The sequence below is a fragment of the Phaenicophaeus curvirostris genome, chromosome 1 (genome assembly GCF_032191515.1).
Source record: "Phaenicophaeus curvirostris isolate KB17595 chromosome 1, BPBGC_Pcur_1.0, whole genome shotgun sequence".
In the NCBI taxonomy this organism is placed as follows: Eukaryota; Metazoa; Chordata; class Aves; order Cuculiformes; family Cuculidae; genus Phaenicophaeus; species Phaenicophaeus curvirostris.
The window spans coordinates 46,142,905-46,165,922 of record NC_091392.1 but is presented as its reverse complement, the minus strand read 5'-3'; the positions used below and the strand labels follow the sequence as shown (position 1 = coordinate 46,165,922).

Sequence of the window (23,018 nt, the reverse complement as noted above, 5' to 3'; positions counted from 1 at the left end):
TCTCTCTGCTTCGCTGTAGGAATCATTACACAGGTGAATCTATTTATGGTGGCCATACATTTTGTGTTTCCTTCCTTCAAAAGAAAAAACAACCAGCAATGGGAATCTGACTTTCTTCTGAAGTAAGAAAGTAAATGTTAAAAAAGCTTATTTAGCCATAATCAGATACACAAGAAAAGAAAAGACACCTTTACCTGTGAAATAAGACAGACTTGACAAGTGTGACAACATCCCGACTGGCATTGTACCCTGCACAAACAATGGCAACGTGGATGGTCTGTGGGAGAAAGAGAACAAAAAGAACAAAAATTAAAGCTTGTTCCTGTGTTGCATCATTCATTAAGGGGAGCACATACGTGACAGTACTATTATTTAGTGTGGTGATTGTTAAAGATTTGAGTGGGTGTTTTGCAGCTGTTTGCAGCCCACTTGAGGCAGTTTTTTGAAAACATCTTAATTGAGTTATAACACCATCATCATTCCAAAGTCATTACTATCCCTAAATTACATCAGATGTCTGAACAGAATTGCATTTATTGGCTAAAAGCATATATATGTGTTTGTGTACACACACACACACACACATTTAACAGCACACAAAATTGCGAGTATGCAAACACGCAGAGACTTCAACCCTCTGAACTGAAGTTTACGATGATGTCTGATAATTAGAAGCAGATATGCTCTTAGAAATTTTGCATCATTTCTGTCAGAAGGAAAGCTGCTAAAGAGAAGGTGAGTGGCCTCTGATGGATGAGCATGTGCGGGACAATTGGTGTGCCAGGGGCTGGATGCATCTCAGTGATAAGATAGGACACAAGCTGTGCAGGCAGGTGGTCACTTCCTCGCTTATCACTACCAGTAAGGGCTGTACTGGGCAGTGCTAATGTGAAGTTAAATAAATCCCCCCACTCCCCACCCCGGCCCTCACGCATTCTCCACACCCCTGCACCCTCATAAATTATCACTTATTCTATGCCTTCTTACCTCCCTTTTATTATGAGGCAGAGGTTTACTCATCCCTTCCAGAGGAAAGGGAAAATTGAAAAGGTGATACCAGTCATTATTATGAAGGTGGTAAGTAATCATTTGAAATATGCCATTAAGTTATTCTTGTCTGGGTTTAAAATTAGCCACTGTTATTCCCTGGGGACAAAAGAAAATGAATCTTGGCAAGTTTTGACTCCAGCTTCCATATTTTCCTGTTTCCTAGTGGTTGCAGAAATGAAGGAGAGTTCACCATGCTGGCAGCACAAAGCTGCTGATTGGGGACACAGCTGTGAAACTGCAGGGAAGCCTCATTTGGCTTCCATTTGAAGCTTGGTTAGCTGGTTTCTCACACACAGAGCTCTCATTTTCCACAGAAAGCCCACTACGCAGAGAACAAATGAGGAATTCTACCTCCTCACATAGTGATAGATTCCCAAAGTCTGTCTTGTTACAGAAGCAGATTTACACAAGAGGTGGCATGTGTTTGGCACATCTAAAGAGCACATAGCCCTATCCATTAACATCACCTGGTAGAGGGCAAAATTTCAATCATATAATTACCAAATGGCTGTGCCATTGTGCTACCCCCACATGAACACTGCAGCTGCCTCCAGCCCTAGTCTGAGTCGCAAGCTGAGGCACAATATAGTTCTGAGGTTTTAAGAGGACTTGAATTAATAAGGCAACTGTCTGTTCAGAGAGGTGTGAGACATAAAAGATATAGCAGTGCATTTTGGCAACATCTCAGTGAAGTATGCAGCACTTCAAATTTATGTTAAAGTCAATGGGAGTTGAACATGCTCAGCACTTAGCAAAAAATTGTGTTTGTCTCTAGTAATAACAATAGGAGAGAACAGAGGCTGCTTATTAATGACTTCTATTGCAGCAGTGGTTTGTACCATACTTATGGGACTGGGTTCCTGTGAATGCAGATTCCTGACACTGTATACACTGTTTCCTCTCTTTTTGCCACCTGGTCTTTCTCAGGCTTTTGGAAGACCTCAGAGCCTTTCCTTCAACGCCAATTAAAATCAAATTAACTGAGAATTGTTTCATGTCTGCTTTAAACCCTTCACCTGAAGACACTGGATCAGACACAAATATTTCATGGGTTCTGACAGAACAGGACTGTTATATCTCTGTCAACATCATTTTATACTGCCTCTGCTTGCCAGAAAAACCTCTCCACACAGGCTCTTTACACCCCCAAAATCAGAGTTTACTTTGTCAAGGACTTACAGAATAGTAGAATTATATAATATATTGGGTTGGAAGGGACCTTAAAGATCATCTAGTTCCAACCCCCCTGCCATGGGCAGGGAGATCCCACCAGACCAGGCTGCCCAAGGCCCCATCCAGCCTGACCTTGAACACCTCCAGGGATGGGGCATCCACAGCTTCCCTGGGCAACCTGTGCCAATGCCTCACCACCCTCATGGTGAAGAAATTCTTCCTTATGTCCAGTCTAAATCTGCCCCTCTCCAGTTTATACCCATTGCCCCTAGTCCTGTCACTACAAGCTTTTGTAAACAGACCCTCTCCAGCTTTCTTGTAGGCCCCCTTCATGTAATGGAAGGTTGCTATGAAGTATCCTTGAAGCCTTCTCTTCTCCAGGCTTAACAACCCCAACTCTCTCAGCCTGTCCATCTATGGGAGGTGTTCCAGCCCTCTGATCACCTTTGTAGCCCTCCTCCGGACCCGTTCCAACAGTTCCATATCCTCCTTACTTTGTGGATTCCAGAACTGGACACAATACTCCAGATGAGATGTCACAAGAGAGGAATAGAGGGGCAGAATCACCTTCCTCACCCTGCTGGCTACAATTCTTCGGATGCAGCCCAGGACATGGCTGGCCCTGTGGGCTGTGAGCGCACATTGCTGGCTCATGTCGAGCTTCTCATCAACCAGCACCCACAAGTCCCTCTCTACAGGGCTGCTTTCGATTACATCATTACACATTATGTATTCAAACAGCAGACTGCTGTGACCCAGGTGTAGGACCTCATGAGGTTCACACAGGCCCACTTCTCCAGCTTGTCCAGGTCGCTCTGGATGACAACCCGTTCTTGGGGTGTGGCAACTGCACCACTCAGCTTGGTGTCCCCTGCAAACTTGCTGAGGGTGCACTCAATCTTGCTGTCAATGTCATTGATGAAGATATTAAACAGCACTGCTCCCCAGTTCAGACTCCTGAGGGACACCACTTGTCACGGATCTCCATCTGAACATCAAGCTGTTGACCGCTACTCTATGAATATGATCATCCAACCAGTTCCTTATCCAACAAACAGTCCACCCATCAAATCCATACCTGTCCAATTTAGAGAGAAGGGTGTTGCGGGGGATTGTGTCAAAGGTTTTACAGAAGTCCAGATTGATCACATCTGTTGGTTTACCCATGTCCACTGCTGTGGTTACCCCATCATAGAAAGCCACTAAGTTGGTCATACAGGACTTGCCCCTGGTGAAGCCGTGCTGGCTGCCATTAATCACCTCCCCATCCTCCATGTGCTTCAGCATGTCTTCTAGGAGGATCTGTTCCATGATCTTCCCAGGCACAGAGGTGAGGCTGATAAGTTGGTACTTCTCAGGGTCGGCTTTTCTACCCTTTCTAAAAATGGGCACAATGTTACCCTTCTTTCAGTCACAAGGGACTTCTCCTGATTGCCATGACTTTTCAAATATCATGTGAATGGAAGAAGGAAGCACCCCAAAGAACTTGCATCTTCCTGAGTATACTACCGTAAGGATCAGCTTCCAGATTATGAAACTCGTCAGCAGTTTCACAGCTCACTTTAAGTCCCCATTTTCTGTCTGCAGATGGCTAGAAGACTGTATCCCCATCCCACCAGAAATGGTCACTGTAATTGACCCAACCTCCAGACTTGATGACTGCAGCAACACCTAGAAGTGAAGGCAGATAAGCCAAGAATGTTCCAGCTTCCACAACTCATGACAGCCTGTCTGCTTGGTTCAACATGTCCCTTAAAAACATCTTACACCAAGGCTCTGCATGCTGCACTTGCTCCTCACTGTTTACAATTTGTGATAATTCTAGTTGTCAGACTCCAGCTTGGATAATCAGAAGTCAGTGTGGCACTGAATTGAGCTCCTTGAAAGTGTCTATCCTCCTACAATGCTCTTTTTAATTTGAATGATGGGCACACTCATCACTAGTAGATGTAGCAAGAAGTCTGGACACAGGCTGTTCAATGGAGCTGCTTTTAGACAATGGAATTCATTGCAGCAACAGATTAAATGATGAAACGTGTTTTCCACACTCAGTGAATCCTTCCTCTGCTTCTATGTGAACATATGAATGGCTAATTAAAACACTGTAAAAGTTAATCAAGCTATTCTTCCTATAGGTTAGGGATCAGGGACATAGAGAACTATGTTTTATTTTATATGGTTTAAGGAACACTTATGCCCAGGTACTGAAAGACATTTAATAAAGTTAAATTTCTTGAGGAAATGGAGTTTAAATAATACAAGGTGCATGCTAATACGTTACAGAAACTATTACTTTATCCACTACAGACCAGGAAAAACTGTTTCTGAAAGCAGTATTTCATATTAGTCCATTGTGGGATAATATTAATGGGAAGAAAATATCCAAAACCACATGAAGAAATTTGCCTTAGATCCTATGCTGATGAGGAGTATAAGGTGCCTAGATAAAAAGATGGGTTTTTTTTAACTCCACAGGCTACTTTTTGGAATGGCAAAATAATGAACCTAGTTAGTTCTTACAGCTAAAAATAATCTTTGGTAAAACATATCAAGCTTCAATAATTTTCCAGTAGTACTAGCCAGGCCTTCTATTGCAGTTCCTTACTCCTCCATAAATAATTGTTGAATGTGGTTAAGAGATATTAAACAAAAATGTAAATATGCTACAGATGTTTCCCCGAGGCAGGTAACATCTGCTGTTCCCTGTGTTTTACATTGCTTAAGTTGGTGAGGCCTGTTCTTTGAGGCTATTACTTAACCCTATTGAGCAAAGCTGTCGAGAATAGTAACAACACAAATATGCCTGTCAAATGCTTCAAATGTTAAGTATTCTGCTAGCCTACTAAATGCTATACTGCTAATTAACATTTTTCTAATACCTAATATCTTTTAAAAATATTTATAAATGCGCATTTAAACCAAAGTAGAGGCCCAGTTTATGGAGACACAAACTAGAAGGCTACTGGGATAGCATTGTATGCAAGTGTCACATAGTTCTGTTACCTTCAAAGAGTGTTATGTTTTTCTTCTGAAGCCTGTTATTTGTATGTAAGGACTACTCTTACTTATATTTCCAAGGTTTGTTTTGAAATTGACTCCTACTGGGAAAGTATGACAGGGTTCTGCTCCCTCCAGGGAGAATATCCTTGGCTGGAACTTCTGGCTGTTTCTTGCAATGTAATGCTGGTCTATTTTATAATATCAGAAGAGCTCTTCTGCAAAGCAACAGAGTAGGAAGTGGTGGCTGGAATGAAATAAACCCACTATTTTTAATATAGATCACACTCATTATCACACAGATTATGCTTTATCAGATATTTAACGTTAATTCACTGTAACTGCATTTTCAAATGTTTTAATCATCACTAATCTCAAAGAACTGCCCCAATGAAAGAAAACAACCTATTTCTAGCTCTCTTTGTCTTTCCCCAGAGCCCCAATCTGCTTCCAAGGACTCTTGTCTCTCTACTCAAGCTGTTGACTCTTGTTTTGATGTATTCCGGGGTCAGAGGCTAAAAAAGATTTAGTTTATGCCACTAAAACACTGAAAACAGAGGGTGAATGAAGTCAAGATACCACTCACACAAACATGGAACCAGAATCTGCAGTAATAGGATAAATGATGAGACCTCTGGCAAATCTGATAATAAGGAAGTTTAATTTTAACTTCCATTGCTGTTACTGAATTACTGAGTGAATTCCATAAGAAAAAGAAGAAATAGGTATTTTGTTATCAAAACAGTGTGTGGTGAGATAGGGAATTGGCAAATAAAGTGAGGTTTCCTATTTTATATAACCATTGCCTCCAGCACAATGCTAAACCCCACTGAGTAAGTAAATTCATTGGAAAAACACATTGTAAATTGAAAGACCACTTAAACTTTTCCTCCTTTAAGCTGCTATTTTTGTGTCCAAAATTGGTTTGTACATTGAACAACCAAGAGCTGAGATTCAGCTCATCACTGCTTGGCATGATAATAAGGGAGAAGTGAGGTTCGCTTATTGATGGCCTGAACCTTCCCTTATTAAAAGACATGCCAAAATGCTTACAGGGAGGAAAATCAGACCCTCATCAATGGGAGGAGGGAGGATGAAAAATGGAGTCCTCCCTTTCTCTCTCCTTAAAATAATGTTGGTTCCTTTATCCACACTGACAGACAAAGATGTCCAACTGGAAAGCAATAATTCATTTTTAAATTATATTTAACATTTGCCTGTTAAATAGACTTTATTTGAAGACTTAATTAGGACTTCTTTTTCTCTCCTACTTATTTTCTTTCAACTTTTATCTTCCTAGTAGCAGAAAGCAAGATAAAAGGTGATACAGTATTACTGTCTTTATAGAAATACACGGAGGAATTATCCTTGACTCCTTCACCAGCTGGGATTGGCACAAGGCCTTTAAGCAAGACTTTCTGGTTTAGTTCTATCCATATTCAGAACTGTCACCATTCAGGTATCTGACAACTAAACAGCTGGATGATAGCCAGAGAAGTACTGGCATAAAATGGGGAGGACAAAACCAAAACAACCCCCAAAACCTTCTCAGAAACACATCTCCTGTTCCCTGCAGCTAACCACAACTTTTGTGCATGGCTCATGCAAAGCAGGTGGTTTCACAGTAGCATCCAGATACACTCCTGAAAGTGGCTCAAAAGCACAGGCCACAACTTAATTAATGGTAAATTCTGAACTGTTCTAGTAGAGATGCACAGTCAAAGGAATAAAGCACTGTGGCACTTTCATTTAATTTAGAAACACACGGGGTCAGTTTGCCACAGGTCTTCATCAGCACAGCTGTACTGCAGTGAGCTTAGAACAAGGCTTTGATTTTTACACCAGGTTTTGGGACATGAGAATGAAAAAGACAAAAACCCCTGATCAAAAAAACACTGAGAAGATATTCAGGTGATTAAATGTTTTGAAGTTTTTTTAGAAAAGGATAATTAAAAACTATCTGAAAAGTTCCACCCAGTAGATCTTTTACGAGGCTGGTTTCCAAGCAGAAAGTTTCAGGGGGAAGGAGACTGGGATCTGCAATGTCCTGTGAGGACCAAACCTATCAAGCTTTGTTTCTAGGAGGTTCCTTTTGTTTATTTACCTCACATTTTTCCACTGCTGGCTGCTGCCCACACTCAGAGCTGTTCCCCGCCACGATGCCAGCACGCAGGCTCTCACTGTCGCCTGTCCCCTCTTCCATGGAGTAGGTTTTGGAGTGATTGCCACGGTGGTGCGAGGGGCTGCGACTTTGTGCCAGGCTGAGCTGCTTGCGAAGCACACGGTTCTCCTCCTCCACCTCTCGCATGCGAACTTCCAAGCTCTCACGCTCCCGCTGGCTCGACGCTGTGTACCGAGGACTGTGGGGCTGGGATTCAAGTGGAGACAACGACACTGGCTTCCCATCTGCCCAAGAAGGAAACAGAACACTTCTGTCAGAATATACTTGAAACTTCATTTTCCTTTAACATCAGGATTGTGAGGCAAGAATGTTTCAAATGCACCCAGGTTCTATGCAGACTTGGCACTTCAAGGCAATGCTTAAGTGCCTGGTAAGCATGGACAAATGCTGAAATTCTATGATCTACAGGTCCTGCTCATTTTCAAACCACACAAAAAGATAAGTAGGTGTTTCTTTTGTTCTGGATAAGGCTGCCTGCCAGTCTCTGGTCTGGGAAGACAGTCAAGAAGAGAAGGATTTAGTTCAAAGACAGTTAATATATAGTCAGATATATTTTAGAAATGTATGCAAGTCAAAATAATTTTTATATTCCCCATTTCCTCCACAATCAAGCTACAGCATTTTGGTTACCATTCTAGAAAGTATTTTGGCTGGAAAAGACAAGAAGGGAATTTTGAGAAAAGCAAAATGGTTCAATGCAACATTTTTACTGAAAAGTTATATTCCAGAAATATGAAACACTTCATTTTTACATTTTCAAAAGATATCTCCAGCATAATTTATTTGCAAGAAGAGAGATTAAAGCACTGGAATTTTCTTACATACAAATGCTAAAGAATGAGCACTAACATTAAGTTCCTAGTTATGTAGTTATCACACTTGGAGAAGTGATAGTCCTGGAGAGGACCCAGTGGTGTTGGAGAAAAAGCCACAGAGAAATCAAAGTTTAGCCAAAGGTTAACTGCAGGGATAAGGGAGAAAAAGGAATAGTGTAGGAAAGAAAAATTCACCATTATTCAGAAGTGAAGACAAATGCAGAAGAAAGGATCCTGAGTTTTTCAGACAACTCTCATCTGAACTCAAATATCTGAAATTTTGTTAGGAACTAACAGTTAGGTAAATTTATGTAGTATGCTGAGGGACTTTTTCCTTTATTTTTGACATTTCTTTTGCTATCTTAAGTGCAAACTATTCAGTTTTTGGCATCTTTGCAAGGTCTAGAGGTTTCTATGTATTTTAGCTATTATTCATTCCCTGTCTAATACTGTGTAATGCCTTTATGATTAATTAACTGATGACAGTGAACTCTAGGCTGCCTCTGAGATGAGAGGAAGTTATGTTGCTCACAGAAAATATTTCAGTCTGACTACAGATACAAGAAAACACCACTCCTCCATTTCACATCTGTTCACATTTGAAAATGTGCATTATCAGTGCACCCTCTAAGGACTAGTAGTGTAACAATCCTAACCAAAAGCCAACATTCTGCAGAAAGAACTGGGATAGCTGGCAACCACCTTCATGAATTTTCCTGTTAAGGCCATGTGCAAAATCATTTGAAGTTTATTCACAATTATTTTTTTCCACCATAAAGACCTTTGTAGAGAACTCCATCAACCCAAAGAAAAAGAAAAATAAGACAACTGCAGTCAGGAATATGGAGACTTAAAAGCTCTGCGTAAGCAGATAAACTATCCCTTTGCTTTTGGAGCTCTAGCTCAGCTTTAATCATCTAACACCTTAGTACCCTATGCACTTCTGCTCAGCTGGATGCTCTGGTAGGTATCAGTTAGGTAGGCTGCTATGAACGAAATCCTTTTTCTTAACAGTTCAGTACTTTAAGATATATGCCTGCACAAGTAGGTGCTAAGGCATCCCAAGGTATCTATTCTCACACTCAGTAAGGCACTTTTCTCTTTGATGCCTTTTTGTGAATCACTGCAGTGCGATCCCAGCTGGAAGCAGAAAGCCTTGCCTGCATAACCATACTAACAGCGGAATATAGTCTAAGACATTTACTCCAGATCTGTGAACATAGAACTTCTTCATTCTAACATCACGTAAAGCAATTATGAGCATATTCTTCCAAGTTTCAGTGGTAGAAAGCTGTGCCATTGAAAGATGACACAAGTAAATTGAATATTGTCTCCACTAGACAGAGACAGCACAAGAAATGACCACCATACCTTTCCATATGCTGTGGTTTGAGGTAAATTAGAGTCAGTTTTGTGACTAACTCTGTTGCTGTAAGTAACTTCATTCTCAGAAAACTAACTGCATGTTTTTCAGACAGTGTTCTTCTCTAAAACTGATAACACAGGGCATTGGTACGCAAAAAGGCCAAGGCCATCCACAAGCTGGTGGAAGGGGGCCACACCTGTGAGGAGGGGCAAATAGGGCAGGTGACCCTAAACTGACCAACAGAGTATCCCATCCCATATACATCATACTCAGTATAAAATTGAGAGCTCACAAAGGTCTCTCTCTTGTCTGCAACAGTCAGCATCCTGTGAGGAACTCATCTGTCTGGTTGGTTCTGATCCCAGATCCATGTGTTCTTGAATCCAGTCCCTGAGTCCAGCTCCCTCCTAGCCGTGACACCATACTGTGAGTATCCTCAGTTCTGACAGAAAAGCTGCTCCCATTAGCATTAAGCACAAAACCTTCTTGGAATTTGGCACAGACAACATACATGCTACATTACATGTTCATTGTAAGAACAGAGTATTTCCACATGAGATGCCAATCAACCATCAGCATTGGACTTAGGCAATAATAATTGCACTTAGCACCTTAGCATGTCCTTTTAAGTGCTAAGTTTGTGCTAACTTCCACTGCTGTTAATGGTACTTAAGCACAAACTACCATGTTGTATTGAACCCAAACCTGAACGATTCAATTCCACTGCATGACAGCCTTACTTAAAGCATCACATTATTGCCTGCTGCTCACATACAGCGAGATGATCTCCCACTGTCCTTTCCTTGAACAAAAGGAAACCAACTGAACAAAAGGAAACCAAAGCTGTCAACCAACACCCCCAGGTCCTTCTCCTCCAGGCAGCTTTCTAGCCAGACTTCTCCTAGTCTGTAGCACTGCACAGGGTTGTTGTGCCCCAGGTGCAGGACCCGGCATTTGGCTTTGTTAAACCTCATGCCATTGGAGTCTGCCCAGCGGTCCAGCCTGTTCAGATCCCTTTGCAGAGCCTCCCTGCCCTCCAGCAGATCGACACTTCCACCCAGCTTAGTGTCATCCACAAACTTACTAAGGGTGCACTCAGTTAAGAGTAGTGCATATGTCCACCTGCAGCCCATGGAGTACCCCATGTTGGAGCAGGTGGATGCAACCCTGTGGGAAGCCCATGCTGGAGCAGGCTCCTGGCAGGACCTGGGGAACCCATGGAGAGAGAAGCACATGCTGGAGAAGATTTGCGGACAGGACTTGTGACCCTGTGAGGACTGACGCTGGAGCAGTCTGTTCCTGAAGGTGTGCATCCCCTGGAAGGGCCCTATGTTGGAGCAGTTTGTGAAGAACTGAGGCTTGTGGGAAGGATTCACATTGGAGAAGTTCATGGAGGACTGTCTCCCATGGGAGGGACCTCATGATGAAGAATGGGAAAAATGTGAGGAGGAGGAGCAGGAGGCGCTGAGGGACATGGTTTAGTATTTGATAGGAATGGTTGGACTCAATGATCCGATGGGTCTTTTCCAACCTGGTGGTGATTCTATTCTATGAATGTGTGACGAACTGACTGCAACTCCCATTCCTTGTCCCTCACTGCCACTTCAGGGGAGGAGGTAGAGAAATTGGGAATAAATTTGAGCATGGGAAGACAGGAGGAGTGGAGGAAAAGTGTTTTAAGTTTTGTTTTATTTCTCATTACCCTACTCTGAACTGACTGGCAATAAATCAAAATCATTTTCCTGAGTCAAGTCTCAATTTCCCATCATGGTAACCAGTGAATGATCATCCTGTCCTTATCTCAACCCACAAGCCTTTAATCATATTTTCTTTCTCCTATGCAGCTGAGGAGGGGGAATGATAGAGTAACTTTAGTGAGTACCTGGCATTTAGCCAAGGTCAACCCACAACAAAAGTCAAACACTCAGAAGTTTGGAAATGTGAGAATAATGGTCTCCTGCCCAATCTGTTCTGTCATTCCTTTGCGCCTGATGACAGGATCATTAATTGCATGATCATCACTTTATTTCCAAAGAGCTTTGGCATCACTACATGCATAGAATAGATGGTGCTCACAGCTGTTCAGTGGCTTGTTTCAGCTTATCATTTGGTTTGTGACCACACATACCCTGCTCTGAAGAAGAGACTTATTTATTCCCTCATTGGCCTATGATGCTCATCACTGTAATACCTGAATACGGCAGAGGGATCAGTGACATATTTTTTGAAGTTATATGAGGGAAAGGTGGCACTATCAGCCCCTTTTTACAGGCAGGGTAGTGCAGTTCGGAGTCATTAACTCCAAAATAAAATACCGGGTTTGGATGCATAATTAAGATAGTTGGCACGTAGTTTTTCAAAAAGCACCTTTTCTGCACTTCATTTGTTCAGAGAACAGACCTCAACACCTGCATGTGCAACAGCATACACTTAAGATTTCTGTAATGCAAGAGTCTGCAAGCTGGAAACCCAGAAAGTGATAAAAAGAATAGTTAGCAGTCACTCATAATAGCTTTGTTTTATGAACATCATGTAACGAACTCAGTAGTAGAGATAGAAACAATTTTCCAGGGTAGATTTGATGTCAGAAACTACAAAGCCTTCCTTTTTATTTCTACAGTCCCCTGCCTTGTTCATGACACACCTTCCAGTCTCTTTAATTAATTAAACAGAGTGGTCCAAGAACGATTTACAGCATTGCTGCATTTGGTCTGCACACAAAATGAGAAAGAGGTTGTGACTTATAAGAGTTAGCAACTATACTGTCAATGATGGCATCGCGTGGCAGAACTGCAGGCAACTGTTTATGTGTTGTCTGAATTAATGTAATTCTGGTATTTCTAACAGGGATAATAGTGATGGTAAACAGTAAAAGACTCTAGGTAAAGAAAAACAATTTAGTAATAGAATGCAGGAAGAAAGAGGGAAAGAAAATCTAAATATATCATGCATCGTCCCTGAAAACAGAAGTGCTGGTTTTTAATACTTTGTTTTTTCAAATGAAACATTTTCTCATCAGCTAATGTTATGACTGTTAGCTTATTAGCAAATTTAAAACAACAGCCCATAAGTCTTAAAATTATTTGTTCATTTCCTTGTCCCAATACAATGACTTTTTTTTTTTCTTTCCTCTGTTGTCTTCTCATTCTTCCTTTCCCTGCTTTGCACTGCCTTGGTAAAATATATGCCTCTCCAAGAAAAGGACTAAAAATTACATTTTCCCACTTTCTACCGAGAGTGGAGATGTAAGAAAATAATGTCTATCAGAGTAAGCACTGAGTGAAACTAAGATTTTATCAGAGACTTGGCTTGACGATGATAACATGTTATCAAGAGGGGAACTTGGCAAAGATAACGCATTATCAGTATCAGGAGTAAAGCTTGGGGAAAATAATGTTTTAATACCTATTAGATTCTAAATAAGCCATCTGTGCTCTTGATGAATTGTTATTTTCTCCAAGCGCCATCCCTGTAAAGATGCTGAATTTCTGGCAAACCACTTCTGTAGCAGTTGGGGAAGAGAGGAAAAAAAAAAGGAGAAAAGGAATCTCTACCTCCACAAAGCTAGAGGGATATCCTCTTTCTTTTCAAAAGCTTTGCATGCAGGTAAAGGCTGCCAATGTGACAACTCAGAAGACTCAAATGTTCAGACACCAAAAACGTATTGCAGGGAAAACTCCTACAATAACACTCTGCAAGTATACTGCAGAAAATCCCTTTACAGGAGAAGAAAGTAAATACCCCTTCTGTCCTTGACCACCCTGTCCAGGCTCAGAGGTGCTGCCTAAAGTATTTTTGGCAGAAGCCAATGACCAGCCATCACTTAGCAACGACTTTTTGTCATAAACAACCACATTGCAATTAGCAGTGATCACTTGGGGCACAAATAAATGACCCCTTTTAGATCAGTTGCAGGCCTTATCGCCATTCAGTTAGAGGTCATTCCCACAGCTTAGCTGACCCAAAGGGTCATGGAACAGTTCCTACCTCTTGAAGTGCAAAGCATCCAGGTCAGTTTAAGCAGTCAGTGGACCTGGTTTGAGCTAGCCTGATTGCCTCTGCTCTGAAGCACTCCCCTCTGCTACCTTCACTACGGGGGCAGAAACAAACCACTGTCTAGTGGGTGCCTGCGCCCTGAAGCTGAAACCTTCTGCAACTCAATTATAAATCTTCCGAGTTACAATCTGGATGAATTTAAATAAACTTTGGCACCTCCTGGATAACAAGAAATCCAATTCCTAGTAGGATGGACTACTAACTGCCTTAAATGGCAGAATGTGGGTAAATGGCACTGGTTATTCATAGGAAGGGGCAAGCAGGGAATAATTAGAAGGGAAACTGTGGAGGGACTGTAGGAGTGTGATGTGCATAATATAGCATGCTTAGGAAAAGGCATATGAATGATATCTGCAGGGTAAGTATTTGTAGCCAGCTGAATTTCCCTGGTGTACAGTGGGAGTGGGAGGGAAGACAATGGGATCTGTTAATATGATGATTTCCAATGGAAGAGCTGCATCTCTTTTTTTTATTAACCATTTGAATATTTTATGCTCAAATGTTTTTCGATGTTTAAGTGCGAGCTTGGTGTGAACTTGGTGTTAAGGTTGACTTCTGAGGCCCTGATATAGCAGAATACGTAACCAATAGCAGGCAGGCATTGCAGCTCTCGAAGGTAAAGCATGTGCCCAAATGCATCCTTGTAGCTGTATATAGTACTGTGACTATCATTCATGGCAGCAGGATATAAAAGATTGAAAGTCTTCTTTGGAACTCCTGCTCCATAAAACACCGTGGAAAAGACTGGACTGGAAGGGAAAACGTCTAAAATATAGCATTCTAAAGTGTTTTTTAAGAGTACAGAAAGTACAAGAAATAAGTATCTATAAGCTTAGAAAAGGTTATAAAAATACCTATAGGTTTCTACAATTGCCACAGTAACCACAAGTATGGAACAAGTATGCTCAATCAAAGCCTAGTAGTGGTTAATTCAGATTCTGTTGCTGATGATTAGCCTCAGCTGCTCATCAATAGAGACTCCAGCTGATAATTATTAAGTTAAACTTCTAGGCAGTATTTGCATATGTAAAGCATGCTTTCCCTGCTGAAGCAACAATGGATGCTATAATGCATTTCCGATTGTACAGCACTTGGATTTGGGGAACCTGGGCAAGAGAGTCTGCTTTGCATAGCCTTCCTTAGCCTCATCAGTCCAACTATTCAGAAGAAATGCACTTCTACATACTGACATCTACAAGCTAGAGCAAAAAACAGTCCTAACCCTGCGTAACATGAAAAATGCCAAAATTCATCTCAACCAGAATATCTCTAATAGGAATAATATAAGACAGAGCTTTGCATATTCCTTCAAAACATTTACCTAAGCTTTCTTCCAAGCTGAAAAATGTTTAACAACTCTCTGTGACAAGACAGCTTGGTCTCCTAAAAGACATGCAGAAATTCCACCGGACAGATTCAGCCTATTAATTCCTAGAGTCCTCCAGATTTGACCTCCTCTTCCAAAGGAATATTGAGTATCATTATGTGATTCTATGTTTAGCCTTTTCTCATCTTGCTTTCTCCAGATGAAAACTTAATTTCCTGAGTGTGATTCTTGATCATCAATCATAGCCATGCCCCGCTCTGGTCACCTGTAGCATCAAGAAGACACACAATGTGTAGATTACATTCATGCGTGCAATTCTGCATGTTTTCATAATTAGAAGATAGACAAGGCATGTGCAGATTTGCCTAATGCCAGAGGAGTACAGAGGCACACTTGCTTTAGGGGTAAGAAAACACTGAAAAAAAATGGGAAAACCTTTATGGAATCCATACTGCAACTACCTGCCCCCGTGTAAATACTGTAACACTTTGGTTTAACAGTCCACCATAGGCTTACTATTAACAGACACAAATGTTTTCTTATCAGACAGCAATGAATGGTAAAACAAAAGATGAACGAGATTGGTTTTGGTTAAACACGTGAGATGGGTTGAAAAAAAGGAGGTCTAAGGGAACGCAGGTGGTCAGCCTCTCTGAAAGCCAGCATTTAGGCTCTTCAGTGAAGGTTTAAAATTTAGCTATAGCACAATTTATGTGTATTGCTAGAAGCCACCTGGTAGCACTATTACACACAATCTCAAAAGCTGATTTTTCAACACATCTACAGAAATGCTGCAGTGTTAGTTCAGGCTGGTTGGTGCTTCTGACATCTGCTGGAAAGCTTGTTATATTCCTTACTCTCCCTTGGCGTAGAGATGCCATCAGTAAACCACGTGGTGGTTTGAGGCTGTTGAAGAGGAGGTTGTCTGAATACTGACTGACCATCAAGGATTGTTCAAGAATAAATTAATAAATAAAAAAATACAAATTCTGCACAACATTGTTTCTTCCTTAGCAGGAATCAGATCTGTAAGAACCTTCAAATCTTATAGAGCTCTAGCCAAGAACAGATATGAGCACATATATATAAAGGCAAGCAGAAAAGAAGAAATTTTCAAAAGAATGATTACTTTTCTTTTTAAATGTATCTGAAGATTATGTATGCAGACAGAAATATTACAAGTTAATGTTTCTAATTTAATAAGGTGTTAGGAAATAACATCAGCGTTATTCTAATGGTGACATAGCAGTGCATAAGTTATTAATATCTTTCAGTATTGAGTCGTCTATTTTCCCCACATATTCCCAGCACTTTTCATTTGCTGCACCTGTCATTTCAGCCACTTCAGTCCTGAAGAACAGTGAAGGAAAAATGTGAATAACTGCACATTCAGAACATATGGAGGCTGATCAGTGTTATGACATTTATCTTCACTTACAACAAGAAGTAAAATAACTCATGAGTTAGTTTCAGAACCTTCTCATGAAGAAAATTGTCATAACAGATCGTAATTTGCTACATAAAGTAAAATTTCTAACACACCTTGCAGATTAAAAAAACATCACAGCAGTGATACAAATGGTAGGTTATATGTCATGGCTATGAGATCAGAAAGGAAACACAGATCATTTTTTAATATTAAATATAAAAATAAGTTGTAGCAAAAAACCCAAGCACAGTAGTTCACAAATTAGCTAAAGGCAACTAGTTTAATTATTTGCAAAACATTATAATTCCATTAAACAGCTATGAGTTGTCCATACAGTTCAGTAGAACCCTAAAGAGATTTTCTCATTTTCTAACTTTCCCCACGTTTTCCAAATAGAAAGCCACAGCCAGTCAATATACTGTGTTTGACAAAATAATGCTTTTCTTCTCAAAATCTTTAAACCCCTTCATATACACAAAAAGGAGTAATAAAATGAAAAGGAACAAGCAAACTAGAAAATACATTCTTAATTCTCATGACAAAGGTAGTATCTTTATCCCATGGAAATCAGCAATGGTTTCAGAATTAGCTTCAGTGTGGCCATATATCTGCCCTAGGACTACAATCTGATTTTGGTGATTAGACTCCATTGGCGTGTAATATGGAATCTCTTTCTTTGCATTAACTTATTTAACATTTACCTGTAGTATAGATGAGATGCTTCTTCTACAAAGACAGAGTAAGTGCATTTTGAACTGATTTTTTATCGGATATAGCATATCAAGTAGATTGATTTAACTTCAGTGACCTAGGTTTCTGGTAAAACATTAAGAATTACTCTTTTTTAATAATATTCTTGTTTTTTTACAGAAGTGAAGAAAGTGCATCAGAAACATAATCCTATTTCAAGTGAGTCAAAGGAAAAAACAAGCATAGGTCTAATATTTCATTATATGTATACAGCATGGTATTCTAAGTCATTTTTATGTTGTACTATAAACTTACACAGTGCTGTACTGTGGTAGGTCAGAATGTGGGCCAAATCCCCTGTGCCCCATCTCACACCTGCCAAGCTTTCTGTGCAGCAAGCAAATGAAGATTCTCATTTTTGAGCAGCCACAAGTTTATTAAGGTTAAGCATCATCAAGTGACAGGATGATTTAGATGTTCTGCCTACTAAGATTTTGTCCTATAATAGATGAGGTATATCTTTGAGACTAATTCACATATCTAATCCAGTGTATATAAACATCTTAATGTGTGTTTAGCATCCTGAAAAATATGCCTGTTCTTCTGTAAGATGACACTGAGTTTAAGCCCCACTGACATGCTTGCTTACTAGTCTAAAATAATGTTGCTTAACTCAATCAGGGCAACAGTGCTCAATATTTATGGGATCTGTGTGTATTTAAATAAACACTTCCTCTTTCTTTATCAAGTAGATCTCTTGTATTCTAAATTTTCTTTATCTCCAGGATTTTCTCTCAAAAGCAGAATATACTGTGGGAGACCTCTTCAATGAGTACAAAACAAATACTACTGTTTGGGATTTATAAAGATGCTTTTTTTAGGTAGCCCAACATCAGGGTTGACAGCTATTGGCTTTACTGAGGGATGTATACCATGAACTGATTGATGATGATAACAAGTATTTTTGTTGTGGTAAAAGAAGATGAAGGTGGAGGCATTTACAAAAAATCTTGTAGTGTTTTTAAAAACAAGTAAGTTGTGTGTAGCAGTCAATTACAGTCTTGCAATTGCCTTTTATTTCTGTGGATAGACCTTCATTAAGATACCTGCTCATCTTCCTTTATTAGTGTTATATTATAGATTTATTAATATTATATTATATATTTTATATATATAAAAAAATATTATAGATTTATTAATTTACATAATTTGAAATCTATTTTATTATCTTAAATTCTAAGTGGAATAGATGGAGATGACCAAAACAGTTTCACACAAACAACCCCAAAATTGACACATCCCACGCCTAAAGAACAATCAGACATGGAAAAAACCCCAGTAGGTCAGCTACATAAAATCATGTCGGAACTGGGAAAGCCCTTTAAAGTTCATCCTAAAGAAGAAACAGCAACAGTAAAAAAAAACCAACAAAACACACAAACCAAAAAAAGCCTGAGAAAAAGTAGCTTCCCTTCCCATCAACTCCCATCTTGTTCTAGGAAAAGGGAGGAGTCTTAATCATCTTTTTTTAATAACACATTCCGTATTAATTTGCACAAATATAGACAATGGAATTTGCTTTTATGAACTGGAATATGATAGGGCTGAGAAATGAATGCTAAGAGGACATTGCTTACTTCACCACACAGGCTGCTACAACACATACCCCATAGAGCAAACAATAAAACATGCCCTTCTCCCTTCTAAATTATGACCATCAGCCCAGGAAAAACTGAGGCACACAACATAACAAGAATACTTATTGTGGTACTACTGTCAAGTTTACTTTTTAAATTATGCCTTCTTCTGGTCTTAACTATCATTAAAATAGTACAGATATTGAGTTATGCGAGCTCTGACTTCATAGAATCATAGAATCACCATATTGGAAGAGTCACACCAGATCATTGAGACCAACCATTCCTATCAATCACTAAACCATGCCCCTTAGAGCCTCGTCCACCTGTCCCCTAAACACCTCCAGGGAAGGTGACTCAACCACCTCCCTGGGCAGCCTCTGCCAGTGCCCAGTGACGCTTTCTGTGAAAATTTTTTTCCTAATATCCAGCCTAAATCTCCCCTGGCAGAGCTTGAGGCCATTTCCTCTTGTCCTGTCCCCTGTCACTTGGGAGAAGAGGACAGCACCCTCCTCTCCACAACCTCCTTTCAGGTAGCTGTAGAGAGCGATGAGGTCTCCCCTCAGCCTCCTCTTCTCCAGGTTAAACAACCCCAACTCTCTCAGCTGTTCCTCATAAGGCCTGTTCTCCAGCCCCTTCACCAGCTTTGTTGCTCTTCTCTGGACTTGCTCCAGAGCCTCAACATCCTTCTTGTGGTGAGTGGCCCAGAACTGAACACAGTATTCAAGGAGCGGTTTCTACCAGTATATAATATGCATTTTGTCCTTTATGGTAAAATTCAACTTGGCAGGACATTTGAACATGATTTCTTATGTTCTGAGAGACAGTCTTTCCTGTTTTGAGAAATTATAACTTCACCAGATGTATTTAAAATTCATACTAGCACCTTTGATGGAAAATATTCAGTTTCTTAGTTGATAATCACAAATTTGTATTTTAAATTCTGACAGACCATGTTTTCCTTTCTTTTCCCAAATAGTCTGACAGAATCCAATCAACAGGGAAAATAAAATTCTTTGCATGAAGATCATATAGGTCTATTCTACTCTAATACTCTACCATATGTCAGTCATTAAATCTCATTCCAATGTGGAACATTAGGAAACCCGCAAGATGTAAGAGTGAGCAAAGATTTTGCTACCTGTCTTCAGTATTTCCAGTTCTTAAAATTGTTTTTAAATTCTTGTAATATTTATATTTATTGGAAAGTCAAATCTTGAAGTGTTTTTTTCTTGTTTGTTTCCTTTGCAGCAAGATCTCATTTTCATCTCTGCAGGAGAAAGCTGAAAAAAACATGACCTATTATGATGAGAAAAAAGGAGACAAAGCTCCTAAAACCTTATAATTTTAGCTATAATGAAGTATGATCTTGTAACGTTTTGAATTAACGATGCCAGTTTTCTATTATGACTGTTCAAATGACTTGTGCTTTACTATGATGGGTACATTCTGTAACAGCAGACGTATCAGCTAGGGTGGGTAAATTGAAAGGCCAGCACCTCTCACAAGCTTGTGACAGCTCTGGTGTAGCCATCAATTTAGCTGGAAAAGCCCTTACTAAGACAATCGTGTTGTTGGGCATTTTAAGGAGCACCAACTATCCTGTGGTCATCTTCAGCAGAACTTCCAAGACAAAAGTACTGCATCACATCAAAACACAAAATTAATATGGATTTGTCATCAATTATTTGAATTACTGTTTTCTTAGTTTATTTTTGTTGGAATTATTCTAGAAAGGGCTCTGCAGGCAAAGGTTTCACTGATAGCCCCCCAGTATACCTAATAGGGTTTTCTCCTTCTCCACAGTAGGGACACAAAAGGTGTCCAGACCTCGGGCTAAAATGTTCAGAGAAAAGTAAAGTGGTATCAGTTCCACCCTGTCACTTTACAGCACTTTGAAAGCAGAAGTTTAATCCTAACAAGAGTATAAACCCCCAAATCTGTTAGGTATCAATTACTACATATTTAATTTCACAGCTGTGCGTTTTCCCTTCCTGATTTTTCCCCTCTTTTTATGTTTCTCTTGTTTGAGCATTTTGGACCTGGTTCTTAATCGGGTCCTGATGAAACTTAATGCCTTAATTTCAGAGCCCAGCATTCCCCAATTCCCTTCTTCATTTTGAAATTTCTGCAAATTCTATATTCATCATCTGCGTGGCTGTGCAGACTGTAATCCCTCATAATAGGCTGATGCTGATCCTGCTGTATGGATTAACCAGTGTAAAATGCTTATCTAATGAATTTTCATCAATTCATGCCTTCCAAACTCATCCCCGAGCAGCCCAGGTATATCTAATCTAACTGACTGGCTTTTATCAGCTGCACACAAGAGATGTGAAAATAAGCCTCATTTCAAGCCTCAGTCGCACAGCTACAACCATGTTATTATTTATTTCACTTTACAAAATGAGTATATGTGAGGAATTCTAAGGTACACCGTATAGTTAGACATGCGCCACACCAAATCCAGTGATGTTTCTTTAAAAATTGCACAATTACAATATTTCTATGCCTAGCTTTTCATTATTTCTCTGAAAAAAGAGGAAAAATTATTGCTGAACTTCAAGTGTAATTCTGCTGCTTTCTTCTTGTGAAATCTATATTCCCATGCCAGATGGTGTCTGAGTTATCAAAGTTATTATCCTAAACTCAATTAGTGAAGAATGAAAGTAATTAAGTAGGGGATGAAGTGACAGAAGCATTTCAAGATATAAAGCATCTAATATAGGTGAGGATTCTCTACATTAGATAGAAATTAATCTATAAATTCAGCCTAAACCATAAAAGCTTGAGCCTTCACTTTACAGTATTGTAAGATATTATGCAAAATTCAGTACTTGCTCAAGGAGGCCCAATTCCCAGTGAAACAGGGATCTATAGAAGGTGAGAGTTGTTTTTATATTCTGGAGGAGCTATTACTAGCAATCATCAAATGAACTCTGAGACAGTTGTTGCTCAAATGTTCCTATATGTGTCATGGTATGATTTTTCAGGCTGTTGTATGACCTCAAAAAATGTTGTTTCCTTTCTTAATCCTGGCTGGTTTGTACCCACCATGGCAAAAACCAATGGCAGTAAATACTTCTAACCATAAACCCTGTAAAGCAGACACCACAGAGGTGCTGTTAGCATTCAGTTTATTTTACATTTCCTTTTTTTTTTCTCTATTTTTTTTTCCTTCTCTGAAATAAATCCAAGCAAGTTGACACTGAGCTACAGGCATGACTGAGAGCTACAGCTACAAGTTTTAAATGCAGCAGCAAAGTAGCCAAAAAATATTATTTAATCTGCTAATGACAGTCTACTTATAGGAGAAATATGTAAAAAAAAACCTAGTGAAAAATCTCTTTTATTTATCAAATCACATTTCTGCAGAGCTTTTATTGAGAAGAATCATGCATTTATGGATAAAACTAATCAGGATAATTTGTTAAAGCTCCGCAGGCTGCTCACTCATTTTCTCTTTAACGTAGATACGTATAGTCAAATTCTCAAGGTATGCATAGGTGAAGACAGATGGTATGGAAAATACCATTACTTTCTGGAATGCTCAGGATTGGGACTGCATGGCTGAAAGAAAAGAAACATTTATCACTTTGGAGAACTGGGATGTAAGCTTGTACTACTGCTACAGGAAAAATCCCAGGCCAGAAAGGAAACAAATTAAATTCTAAGAACGCATGCATCTCTTGTTCCTGCACTGGGGATAGATGTACTAGGAGTGAAAGGGCCTTTAAGAACATATGCTGTGCTAGGATCATACCATCCCAAACCACACTACATCATACCATACCATACAGTGTGGAAAGAATTTTTAAGTATAAGCACTGAAAAGTTAGGAAATGCCAGAAATACTCCTGCCTTTTTTTTTTTTTTTTTTTTTGCCTTGTGTGTGTAAAGCACAACGCAAAGCAAAAAGCTCTCCTGCATGTAGTAGCAGCTGAGGTGCAAACACGAGCAATGGTCCCAGTTTGCAGAGGCAATGACCTGATAAACTGCAGCACCCTGATACACGTGCTTAAGGAACTCCCAGCCTCTTTTCCCCACTGCCATAAAGAACTGCCTATTTTTAATACAGACCACTTAAATCTTGTTTTTAGGAAAGCCTCACAAAGGTTACAAACATGCAAGAAGGAACAGTGAGAATGAGTAGTTGCTTAGGAGAAAGAGTAGAAACACAAGCAGGGAGTATGAACTTCAAAAGCAGCTGGTCCAGGGCCTCAGGGAGATCCACCTTTGGTTACCTCCTTTCAAAACCAGTGGTACATACCCTTTCTGAGCAGGGCTGCTTTCAAA

The 23,018-nt window shown here is 39.8% G+C and overlaps 1 protein-coding gene across 4 annotated transcripts in view; it reads right to left on the bottom strand.

Moving 5' to 3' along the window:
- The window catches only part of LARGE1 (LARGE xylosyl- and glucuronyltransferase 1), a 283,680-nt gene that overhangs the window by 140,132 nt on the left and 120,530 nt on the right, over positions 1–23,018 (bottom strand). For all 4 annotated transcript variants that reach the window (XM_069857011.1, XM_069857017.1, XM_069857004.1 and 1 more), the window contains exons 3-4: positions 7,325–7,626; positions 195–277 (exon numbers count right to left, since the gene is read on the bottom strand). In XM_069857011.1, coding sequence (XP_069713112.1) covers positions 195–277; positions 7,325–7,626 — 385 coding nt within the window. The remainder of the gene's footprint in view (positions 1–194; positions 278–7,324; positions 7,627–23,018) is intronic.